The following is a 21,661-nucleotide window of genomic DNA, read 5'->3' as shown; positions in this document are numbered from 1 at the left end:
ATGTTCATGGGCGGTGGTGATCGCTTACCATCAGGCGAACCACCAGCTCAGTTGCCCGCTATGACATAAAAAAAATAATAATAATAAAATCAAAACACTTGAGATTAAATGCCATCATTAAGTTTATTATTGGTTTTATAATTGGCAAGTTCAATACCTGCGGTAAGCATTGGTTTGGAATCAATTCTGAACTGTGTTTCATACAAATTATTGCGGTTAACATTATTTATAAATTACTCGGCCTACCCAATTGAAATATGGTTGTTTTATTTACGTGTCCCGCTTCGATCAATGTAGTGCTTATAAGTCGACGTGTTTTCTGCCATAAGTAATTTTGAGAAATTTTGAAAGAATAGAAAAAATTTTTGACCACGAGGCAGGATTCTTTCAAAATTTCTCATTTATATAGCATTTCAATGCTATAAAACTAAAAATTAAACATAAGTAATTTTGTTTATCTATAAATAGTTAGATTTCGTTTTTAAGGTTCTGTAACCAAAGGGTAAAAGAGGATATTACGTTTAGTATTATGTTATCTTTGCTGTTACTAAGACATCGCTGTCCATCTGTCCGTCTGTCCGTTCGTCTACCAGGCGGTATCTCATCAACCGTGATAGTTAGAAGAAATTACTTGACGAAGTATCTTTTTCTGTTGCCATAACAATAAATAATAAAAAAAATCTAAGTTTAGCTACGATTGGTACGGTCATAAATTGGATGGGTGACCAATTTTTTTGCAGTTGCTCTTTGGCTTATTGTTTCTTAATGTTGAGATATAAATAATTGTATAAAAGTACATTCTATTGTTGCTATGGTTTCAATTTTTATTTCTATACAAATTGGCAGATCAGAGCACATATATTTTTAATTGTTACATCACTTTTACAGGTGATAGTGAATAATTTTGCATTTTTATATAGTCTGAAGTTATTGTGATTAGAATGTTAATAGGGCTATCCGAAACGGTAGTAGTTTCAAAGTTATATTTATATTCATGCGAGTTTATTCAACCACATCTCGAAATGCCTCAATATATTTCGACATTTCATTATATGTATCTATTCTATACAATATTCGCTAGTGAAATATATTCCAGATTTCGTTTTTGATTTCTATTTATTTACTTTATTGGGTTTCTATTTATTTAGTATTGCATAAAACACTGGTGTTTTTACATATGCCACGCCGAATTTTGCTTGTTTCGCCTAATTATTTTTGAATCCACCATGCATTAAAAAATAATAATTTTTGAAAAATTTCAGAAAATAATTTTCATAAGCATCCTATTTCATAGACCAGAATAGTCCGACATCGGCCGCGGACTGTCCAGGGCTGTAACTCTATAGGGCAGTCATGCACAGGCTACGGCTGGTGTCTCACATCACATTAAATTCTCTAAAGGGATCTGTGTCCCCACGTAAACCTTCCAAAGGACCGGGTATAATCCTTCTTGTGGTACCCGCGTATTATAGACAGGAGAAATTTAATAAATAAATAATAAGATTATCTTCATTCAAGCCTTCGAACATGTCACAAAAACATAAAATACAGAGTATTCAATGTCTGTATTTTTAATTATATATTTTTACTACAAACTAAATCGTCTTTTTAATTTTTAGAACTGGACTTAATATTAAAGGGACCACACGGGAGTGAAAAACTACCCTCCTGTCGCAGTCGAGAAATAAATAGGTATTCCTCATCTAATCTAGATTAACATAAGGAACAGTACTAAATATATACTTTAAGTGGTTAATAAAAAAAAGTTTATATTTATATATTTAACGATTTTCCATATTCATATCACGCAATATTTCCTATCTCGCTAATTATTTGTATGTGTGTTGTGTATATAGTGTGTATGAAGCAAACACAAGGACAAGCCTCACCAAACATGTAACATCGTTAACCAGCCAGGCCCGGTTAAACTAGGTTTACATTTAATGAATAGTAATGTGCCGCGTGTTTGCTTTGAGCTGTTTTGGTTACTCGATAATACGAACGTAGGAAATTGCGTGGAATAAATTGAAAAAATACGATATATATTTACTAGGTTATGCCCGCGTGGTCGCTTTTTTTGAAGAGCCATTGGTAAATTTACGTTATTCAATTCATGTTAGGAAACTTTACTTTCCCTATAAAAGATCGTGTTCAAATCCGTGGCGGAGGCCCGTCTCCTTTTCTCCACCCTTCCCAGTGCATTCCTTTTTCTTCAGTTGTCAATGCTCACCTTATCCCTTACGCTATAAAGCGGTCAGCGGATTTGCAGAGGCATTACCTCTGAATCGAAATGTTAGTGGCAGTAATGGCCTACCATCCGGCGAAACACTAGCTCAGTTACCCACTATGAAGCAAATAAAATTGTTATTTATCACTATGCTAAAATTCATCAAAATTGCTAAAGCGATTTTGTTGTGAAAACCAAAGATAGTGTCACATTTAGGCCACACACAGCCGGACTTCCGGTAGCGTGTCTCACATGTATCTAGACACAAAATCAGATAGTTATAACACGCCCTTCGCTATCATTTTCAACACGCTTTTATTAGCTTCACCTGTATGTTTGTGTGTAACCGACTCTAAAAAACTTGAGTCTGACCTACTTTAAACAAATAGATTTAATTCGCACTGTGTTCACTTATTAAGAATCAGTGACGATACGGTAATTTAATAAGTTTATGGCATTATCATGATAAGTTAATAATTAAATAATTTTTTTACGTATAGAGTATACGTATAAGAGCAAGTGAGACAGTTTAGATGATTCTATATTAAAGCGTGTTTTTTTAGTTTTTCTTCTTATAATAAAATAGCTGCGCCCCGCAGTTTCACCCGCGTAAGTCCGTATCCCGTAGGTATATCGGGATAAAAAGTTGCCTATATGTTATTCCAGTTGTACAACTGTCTACGTACAAAATTTCATTGCAACCGGTTTAGTAGTTTTTGCGTGAAAGAGCAACAAACACACACACATCCTTACAAACTTTCGCATTTATAATATTAGTAGGATAGGATTTATTATTGTATTATAATTGAGACGATACCTAATCTTAATTATGAGTTCATTTCAAATTCATGTATTGGTCAAATATCGATATAAAAAAGTAATAGAAATGAGCAATATTTTTATATATACACTTAAATGTTTCAACGAAATTCGATTTTACGTACGTTTGCACTGGATGGACTCAAAAACCACAAACCTATTTTGAAATTCTGAAGTTTCCATTTTTCCAGAGGCAAAGGTCTTATACAATTTTTCTTTTGTACTGCTCCATCCAGGCGGAGTCAGAGTGAGTGGTATGACATTGATTATGAACCTATTAACCCAATTACCCAGATATGAAACACACAAGCGTGTAGCGTGTTATACAGTTGCCCAACTCATATGAATATTCATTAATAATATGTGCATTTTGACGGCTTGAACTTTGTAGACATCACAGCACATCTATTATGACGAAGGACTTTATAAAATTACTACTAAAAAATACTAGTTATTCGCCCGCGGTTTCGTTCGCAGGGTTATGGTAATTCCGGTGGGAGTTGGACGTTTGTGGATGTTTCACCGTGGTAAATAGCCTATGTCACTCTCTGGGCTCCTCTCGAACCCTCGCCTATGGTATTGAAGTCCTAGGTTTTAACCACTGAGCCAATGCAATATGAATAAATAAAATCGTAAACGTAGAGGTTTCGATAGGTGCTTCACTTTGAAACTAACGCGAGCATTAATTGCCTCTAACGCAGCGAAAACACCAAGTTATTTCGTATTTCATAAAAAATTAAGGATTAATTTACTAATTCAAACAAACATTGTTTTTCTAGCACTCGTTTTATATGCGGTATAATAAAAAAATCTGCAGATCTAAAAGATTATACTGTACTATCGTAATCCAGATAACGGATAATAAATGAAAAAGTCTGGCGTTCATAAAATTGTGTAGCACGAAACAATGCAAGTGGAATAACTGAAAATGGATCCTCGAACCTCTTCACTTCAAATTTATTATGGTTATGCTTTTAAGATATTATATCGTAAGTGTTAATATAGACGAGCAGTCATTCACATTGTACTACAGAGATGTTTGAGTTTTTAAGATGATAAAAATGGAAAAAGTGGCCACTTCTTAAGTTGGCAAGAGGTAGGTAAATCAAAAATTTCATGTATATAGATATATCTGTTAAGATTACAATACGATTTTTTTTAAAAACTCAACCCACCACCATCAAAAGGCACCACCAAAACGCACCAGCTATTAAACAAAATAAAAATCATCTAAAACGGTTAACCCTGTTGAATGTACGGAGGCAACAAAAAATACAGTCAAATTAAGAACTTCCTCTTTTTGAAGTCGGTTGAAAAAGAAAAACAAAGGGACGGTCTATTCCTATAGTAAGTTAATTACAATATTCGGTACTATTTTAACTCGAAGGGGTGGGGGTAATAATTAGTTGAATGTATGTATAGAATCGTTGTAAGGTCGACAATTGTCTTACTGATGAAGACAGTTGATACCAAAAAGCTATTAACCAAAGTGAGGGTAGTTGGGTCGAATATATTGATCACTATTACTTATGCTTATAGGTCTACTAATAGTCACAATTGACATTTGTAACACCAGTGACAGTTGGGCATTTTATAAACTATTAAATCATTAAAAAATATTTTACCACCTTTTATATTAATCCTATCGGTGACTCATTGGTAAGGACCTCGGACTTGAGCGAAAAGTCGGAGGTTCGAAACAAGGCAAGCGTGGAGATATAAACTGGTTTTTAATTTATCTCAAAACATTACACCCGCTCGAAACGTTCAAGGAAAACATAGTGAGGAATCTGGCATGGCTTGAACCTTCATAGGAGGCCTGTGTCCCTGCAGTGGGAACAAATATGAGCTGACGATGAAATTAAATAAATAACAATTACTTAAAAAAAAAACATTAAATTAAATTATTTGTCACTTAAACTGACAGATTTGTCCGAGAACATATTCATACATTGTGAAAATGGCAAAATTATCCTGCTAAATCTATTACATGTGTGAAGGTTTTATATCCGATTTTTTTCGGTAAATTTAATCATATGAAAAGTCAGTATTAACGTATGTTTAGTGCATGTCGTTGAGAAAATTGCAGTTGACGTTTGAAACGAGAGCGGAGACCACACTTTGCCCTCACATGATTTGCAAAATGCAAGCAGTGACAGTTTGCGGCTTGTGCTTTAGATAGAAATGTTAACTGACTGACAGATCTAAACGTATCTAATGATTCTGTTTTGTTGATATAGTGATAATTTATCTATCATTGGCGTACAACAACTACATTCACAATTCAATATTAATAGATGCTCAAGAACTGTCCGAGAAGCGTTGTGGAAAAAATGTCATTCAATCCAACACTTTATTTAATGGCAGTAACGTTCAAAGTATACTATTCTTAAAATTCAACGCATTATTTTTCGTTAGATTATAAAGCGAATGTATTGCAGATATGTATGTTGCCGCGAGCTTATTTGAACGTCCCCATTCTTCACCATTTTCCCTCAGTTTGATTGATTATTAATAACCTACATTATATTCTAATATGTATGTGGTAGTCGAGCACGCTTCGGCACGAACTGGGCCAGCTCGCACCGGGGAAGTACCACACCCCCACAGAAGACCGGCGTGAAATAGCATTCTGTTGTGTTTCGTTCGGTGAGTGGGGGAGCCGGAGGCCCATATCCTTTTCCTTACCCTTCCCAGTCTTTTCCTTTATTCCTATCGCCGATCCTTTCTTAATCCCTTCCCAAAAAGTCGGCAATCCATTTGTAGAGGCGTAGGGTCTGCAAAGGACCTTATGCCTCTACAAATGTTCATGGGCGGTGGTAGCGCTTACCATCAGGCGTCCCACCAGCTCTATTGCCGACTGTAACATAAAAAAAAAAAAAAATAATAGTTTTTACAGTTTTACGGCGACGTATCAAATTAGGCACTATATAATTTACAGGTATAATATAGCTTTAATTAAAGTACACGACGGAGAAGGAAGACCGTCAACATAAACACAGAGATGGCGATAGTTTCCATTTGTCAGTTGCAACGGGACGTATTTCCTACGATTGCGTCTTGGTAAACGCTTACTGTCCCAGTGGACTGACTATTCCTCTTTCACTGGCATTAGTTAGATTATACATTTGTTTAATGGATTGATTTATGATTGATATAAATTGATAAGTATAATTTTACTTTAATTAATTAATGATAAATTGGTAATCATATTTAATTGATTCGTTATACAAAATACGTTGAAATAATAAATTTAATATCTAACTGGTGATTACGTTCTGATGGCTAGGCTAGTATATCTTCCATTCACTATAATATAATAATAATGTTATTGGGCTCTCTGTGGTTTTTGCTTTTATAAAGTTTATTGGAGCGAGCGATAAACAATTATTAATCGAAATGATATTTACTTTTGAGAATTTTTTTACATTTTATTTATTTATTTATAATACTTTGTTGTACAAAAATAAAAAGTAAATCTTATACAAAATAATTGCTCACGTACTCAATATTTCGTATTAAGGCGGCCTTATTGGTAAATAGCAGTCTCTGCCAGCTAAATATCGAAATTATGAAAATACAAAAGTTCAAACTCAAATACCATAATCGTTCCTTGCACTTTCTGAAACGTCCAGACAATGCGATTAACCGCTGATATATAGCAAGCCTTAGGTATAGGATAATCTGTGTCTTAGATATGTATTTTGCGAGATCTAACTCAAGCTACTATGTTGAAAAGGCTTTTGTACTTACGGGATTATTTATCACCCAAAACACTTGGGCAATAATGCCAGAATAAATGTTAGGACCTTGATATTTCAGGCTGGTTATTATTAGGCTAGGCATTATCTACGTAGAGGGGCTTGTGGACAATTGAAAAATGAGGTGTACATTTCGATGACATTATAAATCGGCATAACAGATGCTGAGCGGCATCTTCCTTTAGGTCACCACTCAAATATTGTTTAAGTTTACTCATGTTTGTTTTTAAGTTCTAGTTACCTTTTTTGGGTTTTTATTTTTTTTTTTTTGGGATTTTCTGTGGTGTGGTGTACTAAATAAATTTATTTTAATGTAAATTTTCTAACATAAAATATTTAAATTGAAATTATTAAAACGGCGATAAATAAACATGGAAATGGATATGAATAAAATATTTCTATGCATTTTGTTAAAATTAATATAACTACAAACTGAGAAAAGGCATATAAGCATACATAGTTATCAAACTTAAGATGATTTAAATAACAACTATCGAAGATGTACAGAGTATCGTTCAGTATTGTCCCAATAAAAAAAATACAAGCCTAAATTGCCCCCCCATTCCCTTGTTTTCTCATTACCCCATAACAGTGCCTACTCAAAATATAAAATGTTCAACAAATTTAACGTCAAATTACATAACAAATTAGGCTTTAACACACGCTACCGAACAAATTGACTTTACATACGCAATGCCTGTGTCGAGTCACTTGAAAGTCGAGCTCAATTAGGAAATTATGTTTCTATTCTTGGAATTAATAATTAGTTATTAGCGTGAGCGTGTGACATACGTTTAATAGTTATATAATGAGCTCGAACTGCTTTACCGTACCTTCGTCCGGTTGTGTGACGTCATTTTAGCAATGCCAGATTAGCTCTTTAAAAAAAGCTCTTTTGTTTTTGGGAACGTCGGCTGAAAAGAGAAAAAAATACTGAAGCGTCGAAAGTTCTTTTCCAGTTTGCTTGCTTGCAATATAACATAGATTGGAAGTTGAAAAAGGAGGCTTTTTTTACATAAGAACCTTTGGGTGAACCAATTTTTGTGATTGTTTTTTTAATATGAAAGCTGGAACCCCCGGTGTAGTGATATTTTAAGGAGATTTAGACGGAGATGAAATAAATTGAAATTTTAATCTATTTCCCTGTTTGAAAACGCACTAATACGTACGGAGTATCTGCTTACATGGTCTTTCGTTATGAAACGAAGTTATTCAAATATTCATTCATTTCATTCATTCATCATCAGCCCTTATATGTTCCCACTGCTGGGACACAGGCCTCCTATGAGGGTTCAGGCCATAATCCACCACGCTGGCCAAGTGCGGGTTGGCAGATGTCACATGTCGTCGAACTTTTGATTCTCGGACATGCCGGGTTCCTCACGATGTTTTCCTTCACCGTTTTAAGCAGTGGTGATGTTATCTACATGCGCAGATAAATTGAAAAATCAATTTATTTCCTGCACGCTCGCCCGGTCTCGAACCCCGACTCATCGATTTTGAAGTCCGAGTTTCTCACCACTGAGCCACCACTGCTTTATTCAAATATATAGTAGCAAAATTACCCTCATAGTCAATCTTGAAACATCATAGGTAAATTTTGCATAGGGAATATTGTATCATCAAGGTACATGAGTCACAATTATTAGTTACTAGCTGCGCCATGCGGTTTCACCCGCGTAAGTCTGTATCCCGTAGGAATATCGGGATAAAAAGTTGCCTATATGGTATTCCAGTTGTCCAGCTATCTACGTACCAAATTCCATTGCAATCGGTTTTGTAGTCTTTGCGTGAAAGAGCAACAAACACACACACATCCTTACAAACTTTCGCATTTATAATATTAAGTTGGATTTTTAATATAGTTGTCATTTCGTTAAAAACTTCACTGCAAGACCATTTCTGGCGGATTAAACACATCTACAATGGTGGTCCACAATGTCACTTGCGGGCATAAACTTTCACACCCCGCTACCCTCAAAGGATTGTAGCTTGTTTGACCATACGTATTCAAAAGCTGTGGTTTAGAAGGCTAAACTATAACCTATAACATAGTTGATCTATTGGCCTCTTGCGTCTATTTCCGACGATCTTAATAGTCTAGTGACTTTCTTTTTAGCTCAATACGGGACGCACAGCTGCACCTACATTTGGTACATCTGATTTCTCCAGGGTGCTGAACGGAGATTGGTAATTGTAATCGGGCTACCCGTAGAAGAATCTAGAATCCCCTCCCCCCTTTTCTATGATGACATATAGCGTTTATAATATAAGTATTATGTTGTATTGCTATTGGTCAATCAATATAACACGTATTTAGCATTAATCGATTCGAATTTCGCGTCATTTAACCGATTTAAATTAAGATTTATTTATAGTAATGGAATGCCAGCCGCACCACACTCGTCTCGCCAATTATTTTCCCGTCAAATGGCTCGGAGGGGATTGGGCTCGATTGGATTGTCAAAATTGATGATGTGATTACACTCAACTCTCATACATTTGCGAGTGTTCTTTGAAGTGGAGCAATTTTAAAAATCGAACGGTTATTTTTAGACGAGTCACGATTCGTTATGAATCCGCTTTGGAACGTGTGGCGGCAAAATGTTATATGTTTCGTAGTAATGTGTTTTTTTAGGGTTCGGTACTTGAGTCGTCGTTGCAGCTGTTTAGGACGTCCACTGGTGGACAAAGGCCTCCCTCAGAGATATCCAAAACGACTGTACTTGAGTACGTAATGGAAAAACGAAGGTGTTGGATGACTTCGCTGTCCGTTCGTCCATTTGTCTGTCCGTCTGTTTGTAACCAAGTCGTATCTCATGAACCGTGATTGTTAAACAGTTGAAATTTTCAGATGTTTCCATTGCCGCTATAATAACAAGTAAAAATCGAGGTTAAGCAACGGTTGGATCTGTCATAAATGGGTGGGTGATGTGTTTTAATTTGCAGTTGTTCTTTAAGTTAATTTTACGGAACTTTTAGCGTCATGAGTCCGATTCGCACTTGATTGATATTATTGATGTGGGCGGAAGGGAGAGTGAGATTTAATTTTCAATAATATAACCGTTCTGATTCAGGTTGTTTTCAACCGATTGCAAGAGAAGAGATGGTTCTCAATTCGACCGTATTATTTATGTTTGTTATATCAGAAAATTCAACTAGGTACGTCGATTTTGAAATTTATTTTTTCGTTTGAAAGCTGGTGCTTTGAAGGCGTCCGTGAGTCCCATTTGAATTTGGTCTAGTTTTGACAATTGAAGACGGTTTAGATAATTACGTGGTAATATTAAAAAATATCACTTTTTAACTCACAAAATATCCCGTATTTCATTATTTAAAATATGTTTAAAACTACAATATTCGTGTTATATAATAATGAATACATAATCTTGATAGCTTCGGCCTTCATATTGAATATTTTATATAACTTTTAGAGGTTTTAAGCGAATGGGCTGTCTTATGATCATATAATTTTCTTTCCTTAGACGATGAGTAACGATCAACAGGACAAAGGGAAGATTATTAATTCCTTCGCAGCGATATTCATTGAAAATTTTAATAGAACGTTTAAAATTGTTTATAACTAGTTGACTCACACAGCGTCGTCTGCTTTTAAAATTAATTTTTACCCAATTTTGCAACATCCTTCCTACTAATCCTACTAATCCCACATACTAAATGTGTGTGTGCTTGTTGCTCTTTTACGCAAAGACTACGGAACCGATTTCGATACCGAAATGGAATTTGGTACGTAGACAGATGGACAACTGGAATAACAGGCAACTTTTTATCCCGATATTCCTACTGGATACGGACTTACGCGGGTGAAACCGCGGGGTGCAGCTAGTTATTCATATAATTTGATCCATATCGTAGCGTGTTGTAGAATGGTCTTACTTTAAAAGGCAAAATATTACCTCATTTTAAACCTTATACTTGAGTAACAGAAAAATTATCATAAAATTAAAAAAAAAACCTAGAAACACGCTTTAATGGAAGAATCAAATGAATACTTTAATATCCAGTGTATAGGTAATAAAATTCTTTAATCTTGGCAATCTAATCATCATAATAAGATAAACTCATGAAGTGATTGAGAAATTTTGAAAGAATAGAAAAAATTTGATCACGAGGCAGGATTCGAACCTGCGTATCTTGCCTAACCGTAGCAAGTGTTTCATGTTTCATGAAGTGTTTGTTTTGTCACTGAGCTGGTGGTTCGCCTGATAGTGAGCGATCACCACCGACCATGAAAGATTCGCATAGCTAGTGCCCCTGCAAATACGGTGCCCGCTTTTCGGGGGGAAGGAATGGATAGGGAAGGGTAAGGAAAAGGAAACCGACCTCCGTCTGAACGTTTATAGTGGATTAAAATTTAGTTTAAAGGAGTAGTTTACATAAAAACAGAATATAGGTGAAGCAAATAACGTTTGTTAAAACATGTATAAAAATCGGGGAGGTTTTTCTAAAGTCAACAAAAAATGCGGATATTTCAAATATCAACCTTAACTGATAGCATTACGATGCATTTCTTAATAAACAACAGGATTGAATAAGGCATCGGAGAATCGCGTGCTGGAAACGTATTATAATCTCAATTATGACAGAATAATATCGTGAATGGCGGACCATCGCGTGTGTCTTACTAGTAAAATGTGATTTTTGGATTAAGTATTTTTCGTGTATTCAATTTAATAATTATGTTTTATACAAAAAAATGTACTATTTGCGTATTTATCTGTAGGCACTAAGCCAAGATTTATGTATTATATAATTTGTAAATATATTATAGTCATATTTTATTGTTTTACTTTATGTTATGTTATTATTTGTGTTCTTTTATGTCACCGTCGGCAATGGTGCTGGTGGGTCAGCCGACGGTAAGCACTTCGACCACCCATGAACATTTAGAGAGGCGTAAGATCAATTGCAGAACTTCCGCCTCTACAAATGGATTGTCGACTATAATTAGAAAGGGATTAAGAAAGGATTGACGGGAGGAATAAAGGAAATCCTTTAAAAAGTCGGGAGTTTGAAAATGGACGAGCGGGCAAGATTTTTTTTTATTGATATTACCACGGCTCGAAACAGTAAAGGAAACCGGCATGTCGAAGAACGAAAAGTTCAACGACATTACATCCGCCAACCTCTACTTGGCTAGCGTGATTATGGTCTGAACACTTATAGGACACCTGCAACCCTGTAGTGAGAATATATATGAGATGATGATGATGATAAAGTCACGATATAAATTCTTTATATTTTACAGCTGGAAAATATACTGCACTGTATTAATATATCAACACTGCTTTCAAATAATCCCAAGGAGGGTTTTTCTATGGATATGGATATAAAATATGGATTTGAAATTGAAAAGTCATTCTTGCCCGTATGTTTGTAACTAATCGCTCATATTGCTATCGCTTATATTGAGAACCAAAAGGAAGCCCATTTATTGCTAAAAGATATTCGTTCTGTACATTTATCCCAGTATAACTAGACGGGTAAGCCGGGTGGAATCAGGGTGAGAAGCTAGTATGAAATAAATAAGCAATTTCCCGCCAAATTGCATCGAAAATAACGTCTGTCACAGCGTTCGAGCATGTTCCTGAAAGTCACTTAAGGTCCCGTCTCTTCGACATGTGCGAACGAAATGGCGATTGTTTTTTTATGGATAATGGTTATAAATGTTACGATGGTTTACGTGACTCGGATGTTTGGTGTCTGATTGACTAAATGTTTGAAAGATTATATTTGTTGTAAGTTTAGCAAACTATGGGAACGGTTACATACCACGAAGAGTTTCGTGTATCGCATAGAATATAATATCTTAAAAACATTATTCCATCTATTTTAACTACTGGAAGTATTGTTGTCATATAACGAACACTATTTCCTTATTTAAGGCCTTGTTCTGTATAAAATACATCAAAATCTGATCCAGAAATTGCGAAAGCGGAACTTTCATAACTATATGTCTATGTAAGGCCTTAATTACTTATAGCCATTGCATAAAGGCTTCCAACCGAAGTCTTCTTTATGTCTGGACTTATTAGAAGCAACTAGCAATCCACCACGACTTCGCTCGCTGTACATCTTATATAGTATATAGCACTCACGCATCACATAAATATCCAACGGCGAAATTTTTCAGTAAATTTTGAAATCGGTCCAGTAGTTCCTGACATTAGCGCTTAAACAAACTCTTCAGCTTTATATTATTAGTATGGTAGTATAGATAGATTATCAACAAATAAATGTCTAATTAGAAACTTTGGCGTTTCAGATTAATCACATTAATTGGGAAATAAAACTATTTATATGAGAACCAACTTGTTAGTAGAACATGCCACGTATTAGGACAAGTTCACTGCGATAGGTACCACATTCGCAGAAGTTCGTCCTAAAGTTTAATTACACACGTCACGAATCATTTACGATAATATTATAGTTACGATATGTATCTACAATACGATAAAATAGCGTAATATTTTTATGTTCTTTGAGCAATTCACACTTTCGAAATTTACTACTTTCAGGAAATTTAACTAAAATAATAATTATTCCCTGTAAAATTACTGTGAGCAGGATTTATTTGTTTTGCTTTCAGCATTACATGCAAGAGAGGACAACAAAGCATATGTTGCTCAAACGGTCGGTATTCCGGTCGGTCAATTTTGTGCAAACATTCGTACAAATAACAAATAAATGCGATCTAGTATGAAAAATACATTTTCAAAATTCGTGTGAGTGACCAACATTATACTAGAACTGAATGACCAACAAAACCTACGTGCATATAATGTACGAATGTTTGTTGCCATCATTGTAAAAACTCCCTTGCATATGCTTATATAAAAAAACTACATTTAATGTTGCCTTGTTATTCATATCATTACTCTTAATACGTGATCACTACCAAGCATATATAAGCAGTTAATACCATAGCAAGTTATATTACATACTGAATGCATAAAAATGTTAACAGTGAATAACAGTTAAGTACGTACAAAACTCACCAAATAATACACTCCAAATGGCATCACAATAACTGCAACTAATAGATCCGCAACCGCCAAACTAACAATAAAATAATTTGTAGCGGTCTGTAAACTCTTTTCTCTTGCCACACTCAAAATCACCAACACATTACCAAACAGGGTTAATAATGGAAACACTATCAACGTCAACGCCCACAGATTATGAACACCATCTGTCAAACCCGAACTGTCATTTCTGTCAAACACGAAACTGTCAAATGTGAAATTTAAGTATGTTTCGTTTAAAAACGTTCGATTGTAATCCGTATATGTTGAATTCGTCGTGCATATGGGTTTTGTTCTCTCCATTTTACGGAGTTGTACATTTTGATTTATGTGATTCGGTCGTTTCTGATTGGATGGTCAAAATTGTTCGCGCGTACTCCGCCGCGAGGTTTGGCGTCATCCATTTTGTAACCATGGACCTGGAACAAAACTTTGATTAGCAACGATTTTACATTTTAAATATATGTTACTACAACTAAATCTCTTAACTCTTCAATAATAGACTCATAATCTTATAACATTGAATAATCCTATGCCCTGTATTTTTTTCTGAGAATTGAGCTCATCCAATAAATTCCTTGCATTAGTCGTATCAATGAAGCCGCATTCTTCATCTTAATATCACCAATAAAATCTAAACGGAGCTTTATTGAAATCAATTTTTCTTAATAACGGCTCTCTCAGTCAATAGTCGTCTTAAAAAAAGAAATTTCCCGCGCGCACAGATCTTTATAAAATTAAATTCCCGCCAAAACAACGTTGACGTATTGACGTTTATTTCGTTTATATTCATTCAGAATTTATAATAAGGAATCCATCTTCGCCAAACGGGGCATAATAATTGAATTTGTGTTGTGATATTGTGTTTGTTCGTAATTCGTGGCGTAAATATGTACGCCGAAATGAATTGAATTATTTTCAGTGCCCATTGGAGTGTTTTTGAATTTATTAAATTGGTTTGTAATCTATAAGCGGCGAGTTAATTTCGATGATATTGATTGGTAACAAAATATGATAGAATCACTCAAGAATTTTTATTTATTTCACAAACGTTATGATATTAATAAGTAGATACTTTTGTACCCTGTTACTACGTCAACTGGAGAGACATTTTTCGTAATACTATAAAGAAAAGAAAAGCCAAATAGCTTCTACATAATTATTGTGATAATTTCTAGTGAGTCATTATTAAATTGCAATCGAATTAACAATATATGACACATGTGGTTTTAATAAAAAAAATCGCTATAATAGCAAGTACAGTCACCACAACAAGTCATATTCGTTACAAAATATTACACTTATAAAGTTAAGCTGTAACTCTGCAGAATTTAATCTAACACTAAAATAACATTCCTGTTCGCGGTACAAGTGATTTACGCCCGGCTTGTTTCGAGCTACGTGTACAATTAATAACAAATATAGATATATAGAAAGTACAGCTATAAACTATCAATAACAGATAAAATAACTCGAAGTTGGGATCGTGATTGGAATTTAACGGAAATGTGATAGTTCAGCTCAGAGAATTTAATAAGGGGTCATGTAATTTGATTTTGATTCCTGTTTGTTGGTAGAATGCAGTCTGCTTTACAACTGTCGTAATGGGCTCGATTATTATTCTAGTAGGGGAGCCCAAGAGGGGATTTTGGGATGTACTCGAGCGCGTCAGATTATTATAAGGGAAGGTACCTTACCTATTAATAAGTACCTCCAGAAAGTATGAGCAGTTGATATTGGTGGGTGCGCCTACAGGAGCCGCAGGAAATAAAAAAATATCGATAATTCTCTAAGGTTACGCTCAAATTGTCAGATTAGCGAAATTTGGATTTTTTGTGTTGTAAATAACCCGTAATATCTTTCTCTGACGCGCTCGAGTCATATTTTTTTTATAATTTACCTTTTATTCGTAGCCACGAAATTACCACATAAATCGTAAATATAAGTTATATTTTATTTCAGTGATATGCCAGAGCATTCAAAATATCAAAATCTTACGTGCTTGAGTATTTCCACAGCCCTGTTTTTCTTTTATAATTAAAAAAAAAATCAAAAACCTTTTTCCACCGCTGAAATTAAAAACACTATAGGACTTTTTTTCTTGTTATGGCATAATCTGCGAATTCCAATAGGTTTCTGAAACGCTCGAGTAAATACACATTTAGCATCTTGGGCTCCCCTACTATTCGTTTTATTCTGTTCAACGCTATTCTGTGACGTCATAGGTGTTAATTCAAACGAATTAATTAATCTAAGTTTAGAATTAATGTTTTAAACTTAATTAGATGTAAGAGTCAGTTGATGTAAAGTAAACGATTATTGAAATGGAAAATGGATATCTAAGTAAATCATATTTTTCAAATGATATTTGACAATTAATAAACACATACAGGGACTAGTTAATGAAGGCTTCTAATATCGACAATCCATGGCCTCTGCGAATGTTCATGGGTTATATTAGCGCTTACCATCAGGCGACCCACCAGCTTTTATGCCATACATAAAATACTACCAAGTTTTTGAATTGACTAGTACGTCCCTCGCTCGAATTTATTCTATTCACTATAAAATCAATGTTTCACATATTTAGATTGGGTTTCATTTATTGCACTAAGCATATAAATGAAGCATTAAATTTAAGGAGTATTTGATATAAAAATCACCTCAGCTGCTTCGTACCGCGAATCGACAATAAAACACATTTATACTCCACGATGTCGTGCAATAAACTGATCATCAAATAAATTGAACAATACTTGACATGACATGAATCCTTTTAAATAGCAACCTTATTACTTTAAGAATAGACACGGAAAACATGAAATTGACTCTTATAAAATGGACAGCTATAGCCGTTGCGGACGTCTTTTATGGAATTGAATTAGGGGACCTAACGCAAGGTCTAATGGATGGCTTGAATTGGTACAGTCGGGGGGAGAACTCCATCTGGATATTGTAAGATACCTATCTTACATTACTCAAAATCTATGTTCAACCGACTTCAAAATAGTTGATGTTTTCGATTCGATTATTTTTTTTTTTGGAATCTCAGAACATTCGACTGGGTGAACCAATTTTGGTGATTGTTTTTATTGAAACCCGTGCCTTCAGTGTAGTCTCAATAATATTTGGTACAGGTTTGGAAGGCGGTTTCGTTTTTTTTTTTAAAATCACTATAACATAAGCCCTTCGCCTATGGCTTCGTCTGCGTAGTTAAAGGAAAACGTAGTCCCGGATATTTACTGGCATAAAACTATCTTATGTTCATTGGTGTCTCAAACTATCTTTTTACTAAATTTTATTGGTTCTTATCGATTGGTTAAGGCCAGGAATGGTGAACGTCAAACACACAGACAGATTTACTTTCGCATTATATTATAAAGATTGAAATTCGACAACAGAAAAGTAAAAATAATAAATATTTATTTAATTTATATAAATCTGAATAAATTGCCATGTCTTTATTATATGTACACTTCTGTTAAAAAAAGTTTTCATTTATTAAATGAATTTCAAACGTAAAATAAAACCCATCACACCTCTTGGTCAGTGGCCAACCCGATGTCAAAGTTGATCAAGGCCTTTGAAATTTTTTCACGTGGCTTAACAATTTCAACATAACAACAGTCGGCGTTTTATACGCCACGAAGGCACTCAGCTGAAATATGACAAAGCGGTCATCAACAAATAAGTTATAGGAATTTCATTAGCCAAGTGGATTATGGCCTGAACCCTTATAGGAGACCTGTGTCCTTGCAGTAGGAACTGGGCTGATGTTGATGATGATTTTATTTGATTATGTTTTCAGACATAATAAAAATGAAGTCTTTCTCATACAATTTTAGCCTCTCGTGCGGTGCCCACTATGTAATTGTACTAGCTGTTCGCCCCGGCGTCGTTCCGGATACATATATAGTCTATGTTTTAAGTAATTTATATGTTATTTGGTATTATTTTAGTTACATTACGTTAATATATTTTTACAAGGTTGTTAGAGAGGATGCGAGAAATAGGCCATAAACTTCCAAATCAATTTCTGGTTTATAACTCAATTTTATAGCCCTGTGACGTCCCTTGTCCCCAAGTGGGGCATGAGGCATAGATTATTTTCTGGATCGTAAAAGATACGGTAGCTTAACTTAATAAACGTCATATTAGTAGGTTTATTTAAGTTTTTTTTATGACAGAGCAGGTAAAGGAGCAGGTAAGCCACCTGATATTAAGTTGTCACCACCTAGTAATTGTTGGGGAATACCGTAGCTGGTAAGTCGTTGAAAAGAATCACCATACGCGGAAAGAAGTTTCGGTGAAGTATATCGTGGTGAACTGCCAACCATCCAGATGGTGCGGATGGAATTGGCTTTTACTTCTAGTGATCCGTATATATCGTCATAGTGATATGTCCAATTAAAACAACAGGCTGATATATATATCCCCCTTTTAACTTGTAAGTGATTGATTTTGAAATAGGCAGAAATACAAATTAGTACGGAGGCACGTTTAAAACAATTGTTTTTAACAAAAAAACGAAAATGCCTTCAAATTGTCAGAACTAGAGCAAATTTAAATGGTATCACATGGGAGGCATTAATTTACAAATAAAAAGAACCATAAAATTAGTTTTCTCAGTAAAAAATTATGAGTTGCAAATATAAAAAGATACTGTGCCATTGATTATTTCCTTTGCTTTTTTGAAGTCAGTTGAAAAGGGTATCGAAGCATAAAAAAACTATGCAATGACTGTTTATATCAGACTACGATTTTACCTTGACCAAAAAATATCATATTATGATTATATATATTTCTGTATTATTGACTTGGTTGTACTAGCGACATTGGCTACCTTCTGTATAAGTCATTCTGTGTATTTGCATTAGAGTTTTATCGGTTTGGGGCCAATAAATACATTTTCATAGATTTAAATTATCGCAATATTATTACTTACTGTTATTTTTTGTTGTGAATTTAAGCCTGTCATAAAAATCTTTTGTACATAAATATATTCTAATTTCGATTCTTAGATTTTTTCGAAATACTATATTTACGACATTCTTATGAAGCATCTACTTTAACCCATTTCTAGGTACTATATATCTTATATCCGGGTTGGTTTTCGCGATAAAAGTAGTCCCTCTGTCTATTTTTAATTCATTAAATTCGAAGTCTAAACAGCGCAACAAACGCTGTCTAAGCTTAAAAATGCCTTAAACATTATCTGTGACGTCAAACGTCAAAAATATCTTAACATTTAGAAAAGCTACGTCTTTCAAGACAGATTAAAAATTAAGGCGCAGTAAAAACGAAGAGACAACTAAATTAATTCCAAAGGGATTAAAGCGGAACGACTTCCCGAGCTTCATTTTAATGTACATTCTTCATAATTCTAATTAAATTCGTAATTAAACCTCCTTCAATGTTGAACTCTTTAATTTTTGTATCTTTACCTTTGGATTGTGATAGACTGATTATTTGAATGCAGGTAGGGTGTAAATTGAACTATTTGTTTATGTGTGTTTCTGTCATCATATCTATGAAACAGATGAATAGATTTATCTGAATTTAAGAGAGATTGTTATCTGTTATCTGAAATGATTTTTATTTAATTTATAACTTTCGGCTAACATGAAAAAGGATCATAATACATATATCGTATACCTAGGGATTACAATGTACAGACAATCTATTTGAGATATAGCTCTCCGTGTATTAATATTTCTCGTTTTCCTTATTTACTCTCGGAATCCTTCGTGTAATTTGTGAACGTTCGTACTGTAATCGGGTAAAATTATTACAGCAGAATTGTTGAAATGTTCATATATTTGAATCTAACAAGTTTCCAGCCATGCACCCATCCATTCTCATACAGTTTAGCTTGTAAGGCATTTTATTCATGAACGTTTGTTTTAGTTTTTATTTAATAATGCTTTATTTCCATTTAATTTTTTTAGAACAGATCTCATTGGAGATGTTTCATCGGAAGTTTCACCTTAGTGGTAGATAGCCAACCATCCAGATGGTGCTGATACATTACGATAACTTATGAGAAATCTGTATTAATATGATTGTATGTTCCATTTCTAATGTTGGTATCATCAGTTCTTTGGAGAAAGAGATTATCATTGAGAGGGCATTATTATGTCCTTTTTTTTCATCCTACTAATATAAATGCGAAAGTTTGTGACGATGTGTGCATGGTTGTTACTCTTTCACGTACGCCTTTTTTAAGGCTCTATTGTATCTATTTTTCTTGTGTTCTCTACGTGGATTATCATTTTACAATTTTTTTTGTCTTTTGTTATAGGTTTTCTGAAATGAAGTTCCGAAGAGAGAAGTACTTGCCTCACTAATGATTTTATTACCAACTAGCAGTGCGCCCGGTTTCTCCCAATACATATGTAGCCTATAGCCTTCCTCAATAAATGGGCTATCTAACACTGAAAGAATTTTCAAATCGGACCAGCAGTTTCCGAGATTAGTGCATTCAAACAAACTCTTCAGCTTTATCATATTAGTATAGATTAGAAATATAAGCAAGCGAAGTTAAAAACGCACGTACCTAACAAGCCTTTCGCTACAAATTGACAAAGACGTATCTGGCAATCGCATGGAATTAGCTGTCACGCGGTGAAATAATTTCATCCATTGTGTGATACCAACGGAGAAAACAGTTCACTTGTTTTTAAATTTTTCACCGTTCGTTCTTTACAGTTTGTGTCAATGGAATTTAAATATTTTATTGTTTAAACTTTGCTTTTATGTTTTCAAATTAAATAGATATTCACTGTATTAAGGGTTAAAAGAGGTTTTTGATTGATGTATATATGTACTAATATTATAAAGCTGGGGAGTTTGTATATATGTTGTTTTGTTGAACGCTAATCTCAGGAACTGCTCGTCGTAGTCGTCGTACAGGTCGTATTTAAACAATTCAGTGTTAGATATCCCATTCATTGAGGAAGGTTATAATGCACCACAGACGAAACCGGGGCAGACCGCTAGTAATATTATATCTATATGTTGTATGGTACCGATTGATATAACTGAAGAACATCATCGTCATCAACTATTGTATCATTGCTCGGGCCTCCTTGAGCTTTATATCTTAATCCACCACGCTGGCCACATGCGGGTTGGCAGAAGTCACATGTCGTCGAACTTTTGATTCTTCGACATGATTCCTTCCTCACAATGTTTTCCTGCACCGTTTCGAGCAGTGATGAGGATCATGTGCAGATAAATTGAAAAATCAATTTCAGAGATGACCCGAAACAAAAAGATAGACAGACAAAAATAAAAAAATGTGTTTTTGGTATGTATGTACGGGTATATAGTAAAAGCGGTTATTTTAACATTACAGATAGCCAATCAAATTTTATTTATAAGCACAGTTAAAATGTATGAATAATCATTATATAACTTGAAGTACCAAGACGCAACCGTAGCTATCTTTACATAAGCTTCACTTATGCAAATATAATTCTCCTAATTGATAACAAAGGAACCCAACCGAATTGTTTAATATTACGATTATAACCCAAACGATGATACCCCAGAAGCGTCGGATATTCATAAATCAGCTGGCTATCTAAGTCAAAAACACATTAGCCACAAATCAACATACATACGTGCATCAATCCAGTTAATGAGGGAATTAAAGCCGAGTGTCCGTGCACTTAATGACTGTTGAAATTAAAGGGTTTCATAAAAAGCTTTTTGGTTAATTTGAGGCACTATTTGAGAAATGGCGGGTGCATGCTCATGTCTGATATTGAAGAAAGATATTCTTTATCAGATAGTTACTTATATCA

At 34.4% G+C, this 21,661-nt stretch overlaps 1 protein-coding gene across 2 annotated transcripts in view; it reads right to left on the bottom strand.

Annotated features, from left to right (window-relative positions):
- The window catches only part of LOC119832813 (dopamine D2-like receptor), a 114,254-nt gene that overhangs the window by 26,625 nt on the left and 65,968 nt on the right, over positions 1–21,661 (bottom strand). The window contains exons 1-2 of one of the 2 annotated variants that reach the window (XM_038356585.1): positions 16,517–16,566; positions 13,827–14,272 (exon numbers count right to left, since the gene is read on the bottom strand). In XM_038356585.1, coding sequence (XP_038212513.1) covers positions 13,827–14,156 — 330 coding nt within the window. In that variant the 5' untranslated portion in view covers positions 14,157–14,272; positions 16,517–16,566. Of the gene's footprint in view, positions 1–13,826; positions 14,273–16,516; positions 16,567–21,661 lie in introns of those variants that run through there. The other variant, XM_038356586.1, reaches the window with a different exon arrangement.

The sequence above is a fragment of the Zerene cesonia genome, chromosome 16 (genome assembly GCF_012273895.1).
Source record: "Zerene cesonia ecotype Mississippi chromosome 16, Zerene_cesonia_1.1, whole genome shotgun sequence".
Taxonomy (NCBI): Eukaryota; Metazoa; Arthropoda; class Insecta; order Lepidoptera; family Pieridae; genus Zerene; species Zerene cesonia.
The sequence above is the reverse complement of the archived record's forward strand: the minus strand, read 5'-3'. Positions and strand labels throughout refer to the sequence as shown.